Source organism: Furipterus horrens, unplaced genomic scaffold (assembly GCF_987537825.1).
Source record: "Furipterus horrens unplaced genomic scaffold, mFurHor1.1.pri manual_scaffold_2, whole genome shotgun sequence".
NCBI classification, from domain to species: Eukaryota; Metazoa; Chordata; class Mammalia; order Chiroptera; family Furipteridae; genus Furipterus; species Furipterus horrens.
The window spans coordinates 2,502,112-2,513,316 of NW_028327172.1; the positions used below are offsets into that span (position 1 = coordinate 2,502,112).

General features: G+C 59.9%; 1 protein-coding gene across 1 annotated transcript in view; it reads right to left on the reverse strand.

The window, feature by feature from the left end:
• The window catches only part of PPFIA1 (PPFI scaffold protein A1), a 68,460-nt gene extending 57,461 nt beyond the window's left edge, over window positions 1-10,999 (reverse strand). The window contains exons 1-2 of the mRNA XM_090257259.1: window positions 10,875-10,999; window positions 9,583-9,846 (exon numbers count right to left, since the gene is read on the reverse strand). Coding sequence (XP_090113385.1) covers window positions 9,583-9,846 — 264 coding nt within the window. The 5' untranslated portion in view covers window positions 10,875-10,999. The remainder of the gene's footprint in view (window positions 1-9,582; window positions 9,847-10,874) is intronic.
• Between the last annotated feature and the right edge of the window lie 206 nt (window positions 11,000-11,205).

Consider the following 11,205-nt stretch of genomic DNA (forward strand, 5'->3'; position numbering starts at 1 on the left):
GAAACGTTTTGCCCACATCTCTAAACCAGCAGGAGCGGTGCCACAAAGCCCCGCCTTCGCTTCGCTCCTGAGAGGGGTGCCATCACGGGCCGCTCCGGGCGTCCTGCGGACCGGGACACAGCCCACCCCACGCACCAGCGGCGGGGCACGGGGGGGGGGGGGGGAGGCTTCGGAGTACGCCTAGCTCTACAGTTCCAACTTTTTGAGTCATATAAATGTTTTATGTATTTGAAAAACAATTAACTCCAAAACTACAGACTCTAAAGTTAAGAATAAACAAAAATAAATGAACCTATGTGTTAAATTTGGTGTGGTTATGCTATTTCACATTGTTTTAAAACCCGTTATTCTGCCCTGGCGGGTGTGGATCAGTGGATGGAGCACCAGCCTGCAAACGGAAAGGTCGCCGGTTCAATTCCCAGTCAGGGCACAGGCCTGGGTTGTGGGCCGGGTTAGATGTTTCTCTCCCTCTCTTTCTCCCTCCTTTCCCCTCTCTCTAATGATAAATAAATAAAAATCCCTTGAATTATGAGGGGGGGTGCTTAGGGGCACCATGCCTTCGCATGCAGTCAAAAACCTACGTAAAAAACCTAACTACTCAGAGCCTGCTCTTGACAGAAAGCCTTACTGACCACATAAACAGGTGATCAGCACACATTTTGTGTGTTATGTTACGTGCTGTATTCTTACAAAAGTAAGCTAAAGAAAATAAAACGTTATTAAGAAAAGTACAAGAGGAAATACATTTACAGTGTTGTTTGTACTGAATGAAAAATCTGCACATAAGTGGGCCCGCACATTTCAAACCCATGTTGTTCAGGGTCAGCTGGCAGATATTCTAACGATAGCTTGATTCTAAAACACAAAAGAAATGCAAAATAATTCTAAAACTTTGCTCAGTAAGATGATTAAAACAATAAGGTACTGAAATTCTGAAACCATTTTATGTGTCTCACAGATAAAGAAAATAATGCCAACACCACTGTAGGACAAGAAACATAAAACAAATTAAGGGGTAAAACTGAGTTTTAACTTGTAAAGGCGCCATCTTGCTACAAGCATTTTCTGTCCAGCTCTGTCCCCCGGAATGACCTGAGATGCTCACTGTGACCCTGACCAAACCAAACCCAGCCCCTGCCACTGATTAAATACATCCCCCCCACCCCCCGGCAGGAACGAACAATTCCACATCCGAGGCAGGAAAAGCCCAGAGGGGGCCTGGGACAAGCATCGGTGCCAGGAAACAAGGGCACATTCAAAGGCTGACGGCCTTGGCCCCGGACACAGGAGCCGGTCGGAGGGGGCAATGCCAGCATCCGAGGTGCACTGGTGGTCACGCAGCGTGGGCGCTGAGGACTCCAGAGGCCAGGGTTCACAGCAGTGAGGAGAGCGTGGGGACAGGAGGGGACGCTCCCTGCACAGGAACCCCCGTCCACACAGGAGAAGGACCGGCTGCAGGAAGGGCACCTCCTGGCAACCTGCCATGTCAGAAAGGGTTTGCGCGGCACCCAGTCCTGCGGGAAGCCCCGGAGATGAGGGGGTCAGCAGGGCACAGGCTGCTGTGGCCCTCCAGCCCCGAGGAGGTGCAGGGAGAGTCCAAGCGCCGCCTGCCATCACCCCCTCCTGTCACAAGAAGGGGAACCGGAGGTCGTGTCCCTCTCAAAGTGATGCCGAACCAGGGGGCCGAGGAAAGGCTGATGCAAACTTAGACGTCAGCCCCTGCAGAATGGTGATTACACGTTATTTACGCTTTGTAACAATAAAGTGTAACAGTTTCCTAACCGATAAACATATAACTACAGCTCAGCTGTCACAGCAAGCACGTGACGCACGCAGGTTCCTGCAGACGGGAGCCTGTGTTCGGAGCAGAAGCAGAACTGCCGGGTCGGAGGGTGAGCGTCTCAGGGGCAGGACTGGCTCCCGAGAGCGGTCAGCACACGGCTCAGTGCGGCAGCACCGGCGGCGAGCGAGCGAGGGAGCAGAGGTTCCTGGGAGAAGAGTGCTGCACAGAGGCGCCGCTGGGAGCGCCCACCGGCGCGCACCGCCGCCCGCCACACAGCCTGGGACCGGGGCCGCTGGTGTCGGCCGGAAGCCATAGGGTCTAGAGCCCACCAGGGGCCACAGAGGCGGTGGGACAAGAATGGAACTCCCCACGGGACCTGGAAACTAGCAGGAGAGGGAGGCGGGAAAAGGAGCAAACCCGTGCCCCCGGATTCTGACCTCCAACAGCAAGGAAACTGCACCGTTCACAGCAGGAGGGCCTGGGGTGGGCTGGGGCGCAGGTGGTCCTGGCCAGTGCTGAATTCAAGGAGTTCCAAGTGCACTCAGCGGAGGTCTACCAGGAGCGCTCAGGCCCACTGGCTGAGACAGCAGGGAGGGGAGGAGCTCCGTGGGCCCCCAAACCACCAAGGGACTGCCCCACACGTCCTGCCCACAACCAGATGAAAACGGCCGCTGCTTCCGCAGCCGCGCTGTCCCCGCGTTTACTCTGCTCCGGAGCCAGGCAGCCGGCCGCTCCCCCACTTCTCGCTACGCCACCAAAGCGCACTGGGCCCCGCGCCTTCCGGCAGCAGTGGCCTTCAGCACCCAGAACAGCGCCTGCCCAGGACAGGCGCGCAGTAAGTATCTGAGGACCATCACGTACACCTCACACACGAACACAGGAGCGCTATGTACATAACGTCACGTAATATAAAAACGTGTATCGTTCCGTGCTTTACGGGATGGGTGAGGTAAAGGGGTTTCTGATTTTTGCCGAAAGCACTAACTTTAGAGCTCAGCCTGCGTGCTAAGAGGGACCCCCTCCAGCCCTGGCCAGGGTGGCTCAGTGGGCTGGGCATTGTCCCGCAAAGCGAAAGGTCACCCGTTTAATTCCCGGTCAGGGCACACGCCTGGGCTGCAGGTTTGGTTCCCAATTAAGGGGCATTCGAGAAGCAACCAATCAATGTTTCCCTCTCTTCCGCCTTCCCTTCCCATCTCTCGACATTTAAAAATAAAAAGTGACCACTCTGACCAATGGTTTCCACCTTGCGTCTATTCTTGCCTCCACCCCCGACCCATTCTCAAAGCAGCATAAATAAGCATGGTCTGAAAACTCCAACCAGACCCTGTCAGCCCCTCCATGCGGTCCTCAGTGCTCACACTCAGCGAAGCCTAATTCTTTGCCGGCACGGCCGCCCTCTCCCCTGCTCCCCAGGAGCAGCGAGCGCCCCACTGCCAAGGCCTGAGCCCCGCCGAGCCCTTCCCTGCCGCCACAGCGCTGGGGATGCGCTCACAGCCGCTTTCCACAGCCTTCGGTCCCCAGCGCAGAAGCGACCCACCGAAGGCCTTTCCCGGGTCTTTCCCAGGTGACGGTGTCCTTCCTCTTCCCTGCTTCCTCTGTGAGCTGCGTCAGCGCGCAGAAGACAGGGCCGGTCTGCCTCGACCCCCGCCGCCCAGGAGCGTGGGACCAGAACCACCGCGGGGACAGACACCCAGGGAAGTGCGACGGAGTGGAAGGCGCGGCCTCAGGTGGAGACCATCAGCGGCGCCGCGGCAGAGGAGGACGAGTCGGGACTGCTTTCAAAGCGGCGGCAAGTCGTGCAGAAGAGAGGAGGCGCCAACGCACCGACAGGGACCAGGACCACTGCAGACCCGCGCGGCCCGTCCTGCCACCAGGGGAGTGGTCAGCGAGGCTCACGGAGGGGCGACCCCCGAGCCCGCCCTCCGCGAAGAGGCGGCCTGGGCAGGAGGCCAGGCTCCCTCACTCACGCCCGAACGTCACTCTGCTGGCGCGCCAGCTCAGGGGTGCGGGCTCCGGGGCACCGTGCCGAGAGCCCCGAGAACTGATTGCAGCGGAGCGCTGCGCCCCCGGCCGAGTCCCCAGGGCTCCTCACGCGCCCCGGCGGCCAGACCTTTCCCCGGCCAGCGCTCGGGAGCACCCCTGCCCTGCTCCTCTGTCTCCCCAGCGTCCACGCGCCCCTGCTCTGCTCCCCCAGTCAGTCCGCTTCCACCGCCTTCCCTCCCCAGTCCACCCGGCCCTCGGCCTGCCACCGGCGTCCCCTAGGTCACGGCGGCGACCACCGACACACGTGACTCAGGCAGGCTCACTTCTCACTCAGCTGTGACTTCCAGACCTGATCTGTTAGTGTGTCTGAGTCCTGGATGCACTCCCGACTCAGGGGTGAGCAGACTCTGGGAGAGACAGAGGCCAAATCTGGGGCCCCACCCAATACTCAACCTGAACCACCAAATCCCCTCTTCTTGGCTTCACATACCAGGTGTCCTCAGAGTCGGAAGTCCTCAGAGCTGGAAGTCCTTGGTTTGTGGCTTTCACACAAACTTGATCTGCCTCATACACACAGAACAATGCATGCCCATCACTATGCATGATTTCCAGGCGCCTGAGGAATAGTTCCCCAAATGAACATATGCTGCGCCAAGCGGCGGGCCCAGCACATCTTGAAGGACTGAAATAATACAGTCTGTTCAGGAATCACAGTAAGTTAATCAACAGCTTATATCTCCCCCAAGTTCATCACCCACAAGGTGAGGGAATGAGGAGGCAGACTGTGGGAGGTGACTGGGTCACGAGTGGGCGGAGCTGCCCTGCCCCTACCACCATGGGAGGGCACCAAACCTACTGGCACCGCGGTCCTGGACTTCCCGTCCAGAACTAGGAGGAATAAATGTCTGTTGCAATAAGACAGCTGGCCTGCGGTCCTCTGTCACATTAGCTCAGAAAGACTGACAGGCCTCTTCACAAAATTAAGCTAGAAATCAGCACAAGAAAACGAGAAAATGCCCCCAACATTGCAACGCACAGTGTTATACTTTCTAAAAACGTTGTGACTAAAAAGATACTACAATGATAAACTTTACAATATTGTTACCTAAAAGAACGGAAATGTGGCTTATCGAAGCTTGTGGGCTGCAGCTACAGGGGCACTTGGAGGGAAGCGTAGAGCCTTGAGTGCACATACTGGAGAAGAAGAAAGGCTGAAAGTCACTTAAGCATCTATCTCAAGAAACTAGGAAAAAAAGAGCAGCAGACAAAACAAAGCAGATGAAAGGGGGGAAGAAAAGCAAAACTTCGTGAGACAGAAAACAAGTATTAAATAGGAAAACCGCCCATAAAGCCGGAACGCGGCTCTCTGACCGGACTCACAGGCTTTACAAAGCCCCAGCAAGACTGAAGAGAGGACACCGAACACCTCCGACCGACCCCGGGGCCTGCCAAGGGGCCTCGGAGCAGACCCGCGAGCAGCGGGACAGGGCGGGCCACGCCGCGCCCGTCACGGAACAGCACGGCCCCGGGCCCTGCAGAGACGACGCCGGCCTCAACAGACCAAGGAACAGGAAACCTCACTCCCACGTACAACGCTGAACCTGGAACTGCGGCCTCTCACTGAGAAAACCCCACGCCAGCGTCTCCCGAAAGCCCAGGGGAACCGTGTCTCACGGGAGCTTGGGGACCGACAGGGACACTCTCTGCCTGGTCCTGTGGGGCCGCACAGCCCGACGCCAGGCCCGGCAAGCGCGGGCCTCAAGATCACGCACAGAGACGCGGCGCCCAGGACTCCGGGGCAGGCGGGGGGGCAGCACAGTGTCACGCCACGGGCCGGCCAGCCGGCGGCCGCGACACCCCTGCAGCGCTGTGCCGGGCTCCTGCTGGGTCACTGCGAGGCCCACTTCTAGCACTCTCGATTAGGTTTCCAATGGCTGCATAACAAAGAAGGCTTTAGAAACTAGAAATTGTTTTTAAAAGAATTAAATAAGTTAATTCCTAGTTAATTATAATAGAAATATAAAAACTCACTGGGCAGGTAGGTAATATAAGTGAATTAAAATGTCCTGAATCCTCCTCTGAACTACTCCGGGCTTCCATACACTCGCTTCCACTATATTATAACTAAGTCGCCTCCACTTGCTGCCAAGTTGGAAACACTTCTAAATCTCCACATAAAAGAAAAATTACTCGATACAAATTGAGGGTCACCACATGGGCAGGGGTCAGGGTGAGGAGCTGGGTAAAAAGGGGAACGGATTCGGATGTGCACACTGTCAGTTATAAAACGTCCGAAAGCACAGCACAGAGACCCGAGTCAGTAACGTTGTGATAACGGCACCGGGCCAAGCTGCGTGGGGGGGTCACTTGGTAAGTCACATAAATATCGAGTCACTACGCTGCGTACCTGAAACTTACCATACGAATGTCAACTGTAACTGAAGGAAAATTCTAAGTCAAAAAAATAATTTAATTCATGATTGAAAAACTCTGAGCACACTGAGAGTATAGCATTTTCATATCTTGATAAAAAATACCTATAAAGAAGCCACATCAAGTATCCTACGCAACACTGAATGCGCTTCCTCTGATTTTGGGAGCCCGCTCTCATCACTCCTCTTCAACGCTGTCCTGGAGACCCAGCCAGCACAGCAAGGCAAGAAAAGAAAGGTGGGTACAGCTCCGGGAGAGAAAAAAGGAAACGTCATCTGCAGACATAACTACATATACACAGAAAAGAAAGAATCGTTATTAGAAATAGATTTAGTGAGTGAAGACACAAAAAGCAATTGTATCTCTATACACCAGCAACACACAATTAAATAACTTAATCTGTAAGGATACAATTTTAATGGCATCAAAAATATCAACTATACCAATAAGTTAAGCATGTGTTAATAGTAAACATATACAGAAAACTGTACACTACTAAGACAAGTTAATAAAAAAGACCTAAATAAATGGAAGGCTATACTGTGTTCATGGCTTATAAGACCGATGTTAAAAAAATGTCATTACTGTCCACATTGGTTTATTTATTAAATGCAACCCCGAAATTCCAGCACATTTTCTGAGGAGAGACTGCCAAGCAGATGCTAACGTTTATCTAAAATCACAGAGGGTCAAGATCAGCCAGGTAACCATAAATCAGAGCAAAGCTGAAGAACTTCAATGACCAGAGAGCAAGGTGGACGGACAGTGTGGCATTCGTGCAGAGGTAACAAAACGGTCCGTGGCCCCGGGAGCCCAGAACCAGACCTACCCACGTGCAGCCGCTGGGTCTGCGGCAGAGGCGACCCTGCAGTGCAGGGGAGGGCGAGTGTCTCGTCAACCACGTGGGGCCAATGGGACACCCATATACTTAAGGGGAAAAAGGAAGGAATCCTGGCCCTACCTCGCACCATAAATGAAAATCAATTTCAGGTGAATTAGACTGAAAGGTGACAGATACAACAAGAAAACTCTCACAGGAAAGTATCCTCGTGAACTTCATGAGATCTTTCAATGAACACGGAGCATCGGTCCAGCTTCATTAAAACAAAAACTTCTGCTCATGAAAAGGCACCAAGAGTGCCCTGGCTGTGTGGCTCAGCTGGTCGGAGAGCTGTCCTGTGAGTCAAAAGGTCACAGGTTCGATTCCTGGTCGGGGTGCGGGCCTGAGCAGTGGGTTCATCCCTGGACGGGGCGCTGTTTCTCTCTCACACCAACACTTCTCTCCCTCTGTCCCTCCCGCCCGCCCTGCCCTCTCTCCAACACCTACGATCACGTCCACGTCCTCGGGGGAGGAGGACGCCGCCGAGAGAGTCAGAGTCAGAGTCAGAGAGAGTCCGCATGCGGGTGGGAGCTCCTTGAAATGAACAGGACACAGAGCACACAACCCAGCCGAGAAACGGGCCGCAGACCAGCACCTCGAGGGGGAGAGACCCACACGCGGGCACGCAGTGGGCCGGTCCGCAGGGACCGCGCGTTCACACCCCGGGCGCATCCATCCGCTCCACACCCCCAGGCGCCAGGACCGAAGGACGGACCGCCCCACGCGTCAGAGCCAGGGCGGCACCCCGCTGCTGGGCAGTGTCCCTCCCTGCACGCCCGCCAGGACCGTACACAGACCTGCACCCAGAACACAGCAAGGCCCCCAGGGCAGCACCGGCAAAACCAGAAACCGCCCAGGAACCCACGCAGGGCGGAGAGGGCAGTTCCGGGCGACCCGCTCACACAGAGTCTGCAGCCAGCGGAGGAGGATGAACGCAGCCACATGCAGCACCGCTGAACGGAAGGACCAAGAAACACAACAGACGCATCACCGGCCCTCACTCACGTGAGGTCGCGAACATGCCCCCAGCAGCAGCGGCTGCGGCTGCGGCGAACGCGGCCAGCACTGGGGGCCGTCCCGGGCGCAGGCGGCGGGCGAGGCGCCCTCCCTCGGTGGGTGTGGCACTTAGGGGAACACGCCCGCTTGGTGACCGCTTCACCGAGGAGTACGCACACTTATGACGACCCGTGAACTTCTCGTGTCCAAGTGCCTGCGGCCGCCGCCTGCGGAGTGCGCCGGGGCACGAGCGCACGCACGCACTATCTGCTCACGCCACTCGCCCCCAAAGGTGAGAAAGTGCCAGGAGAGGAAGGCGTCTGACAGACCGTTACTTACTGGCTCCCACAGCTGCAGAAGGCCAGACCAGGGGCTCAGCGGGGGAGGTGACGGCGCAGCACCGCCACGCTCCACGCAGCGGGGCCCCTCCGGGCTGCCAGTGCGCTCCCTCGGCCGCGCAGGGACAGAACAGCCAGCCCCTTCCCTCTGCTGTCCTCGGGCTCCAGCCTCACGTCTAAGCCCTTGGCGTTCACTTCAGCACGAGAGCCCATCCGGCTGAAAGGACTTACACACACGCTAAAATCCTGGCAAAGCATCGTCTGCCCAACCCCTCGGAGCTTCTGACCGTAAGGCCTCACCCACGACAGACTCGGTGACGCAGAGGACTGGAACGACAAACACTTAAGGACTCTCTGCTCCAGAACGAGGCCCACGACGGCACTCCGCCGCTAGGCGAGAAACCCCAAGGCCGGCGTGCCGCCCTGCAGGGAGCTGACGGAGCCGAGGCCCGCACCGCTGGCCACCAGCCTGCCCCGCCCGCCCTCAGGGTCCCGCGCCTGCCCAGCCGGGCCCACAGGGAGGCACCGTCGAGGTGGCCGCCGGAACAGTAAGCAGCTCGCCAACGCCCGTGCCACCTTCCTGTCGCCCACGACACCCTGTGCGCCGCATTCCGGTGACCTTTCCTCCGCTCCCCGCCCCTAACGCTCATTCACGCCACCAGAAAAGGCTGTGGAACCGTCCGAGGTCACACACTCCGGTGGGGCCCTGCAGGGAGTCCGCGCCTTCTAGTTCTCAAAGGCCGAGGAGGAGGGCCCTCGGGAATCGATCCCGTCTGCTAGTTCCTAAAACAAATCCCGTTGGCAACACACAGGGGTCCCGATAAAAGTGTTGCAAACGCGTTTCCCCTGCGAGGTCAATCCTACGGGTCCGTTCAAGTTCCCCAGGAAATTGGAAATACGTGACACAGCCTGTGGGAAACACGCGCGCGGAAGACACGGCGGGAGACAGCGCGGGAGGGCGCTCCCGGCTCGGCTCTTCCAAGGCCCTTCTTCAAAACCTGGGCAGCGCCGCCCCGAAGGAACGAGGGAGGGGGTGCTGTGCGCCTGCCGGGCGAGGGGCAGAGTCTGCTCTTCCCAGGAAGTGGGACCCTCAGCAGCCCGCCCCCGACTTACAGAGGCCCGAGCCGGCACCCCGAGACGGCAGCGCGGGAGGGAGGGAAAGGCCGCACCTGTGGGAGCGCGGTGCTGAGCTGCCTCTGCAGGGAGTCCCTCTCGTGGCCGACCTCGTGCAGCTTCCCCTGCGTCAGCGCCAGCGTCTCCTGCGTCTCCCGCAGGGTGTCGAGGAGCCGGTCCCTCTCCTCCAGCATGGACACCATCAGCTGCTCGAAGTGCGAGTCCGCGTCGGGCTGCGGCGGGGAGCCGGAGCCCGGGCTGCCGCTTCCCGCCGGGGGGCCTTCCGCTTCGCTGATGGTCGGCATCACCTCGCACATCATCTGGAAAGGAGGGACCCAGACGGCTGCCATCGGGGGGCTCGTGAAGGGCTCCCCGGCTCCGCAACCGCACAGCCACCTGCGGGTGCCGAAGGGCCGCCCCCCGAGCGGCGCGCAGCCAACGGGGAACACGCGCGGGCCCGCCCGGACCCCGGGGCGAGGACCCACGACCCCCACGGGGCGTTCTGTTCGCAACGCTGGGCTCCCTGCCCGAGACGCGGGAAACACGCGCGCCTCTGTGACCTTTTCCCCCTCTGTCTACTTCCCCGTGGGGGGGAGAATGGGGGAGCACAGGCCCCCCAGATAAAGCTGACAAGCACAGCATCCCCCGGCGCTGCGGGCGCCCCGGGTCCCGGGGCTGGATGTGGGGCGCGCTCGAGGGCCGGGTCCCGTGGCGGCCGGGAGAGGTGTCTCAGCGGCTGCGACGGCTGGTCCGGCCGCCTAACTTACGTAAGTAACCGGCCAAAAAAAAAAAATTCCACCATGGAAACAGCAGGCCGGGACGGCGGGGACGGCGGCGAGGGAAAGTGAAAGGCGAGCTATGGGAGGCTATTAAGTGTCTCCCACATAGTGTCGGGGCGGGGGGGCGGCCGAGGCTGCCGGCGCTACTCCGGGCCCGGGGCAGAGGGACGCCCGAGTCCGCTGGCCGCACACGCCCGCCCGGGCGCTGCCGAGTCCCGGACCCCGGCGCGGCGAGAGCCGGCTACGCGCGGAGCCCAGCCCGGGTCCGGGCTGCCCGCGGCCACAGGTGTTCGCCTTCCGCGCTCGCGCCGGGGTCACCGGGGCGCTGCGGGCAGGAGAGCGGGCGGCGCGCGGGGGCGCGTCCTCCTGGGGCCCCGCCGGGGTGCCCGTGGGCGCTCGCGGGGCTCTCCCGGGCAGCCCCGCGCCGTGAGTCTCGGTCCCCGGCCGCCGCCCCCCGGAGCGCGGCCTCCCGCCGAGGCTGACATTCGCGGGCAGCGGGCGCCGCGGGCAGGGCCCGGCGCCCGGGGCCCCGCTCCGCCCCAGCCTGCCTCAGTGTCCCGCTGCCTTACCTTGCTCGCCGGCGGGAGCGGGCGAGGAGGCTCCGCGGCGGCTCGCGGGCAGCTGCTCGCTCCAGGCGAGCTCGGGGCCCGACGAAGGCAGCCCGCGCCCGCGCCCGCCCCGCGCCCGCCGCCCCGGGCCCGCCGCCCCCAGTCACTAAGGCCGGCCCGCGGCCGGACACTGGCGGAGCTCAGGAGGAGCGGGCCCGGCTGCGCGTCGCCGGCGTCAACGTGCCCGACGTCGGGCGCGTCAGCGTAGCGTCAGCGCCGAGCGCCGCAGGCCCGGCCCGCCCCCGGGAGGGGCGTCGGGCGAGGACCCTGGCCGCTGAGTGCGCAAGCGCCG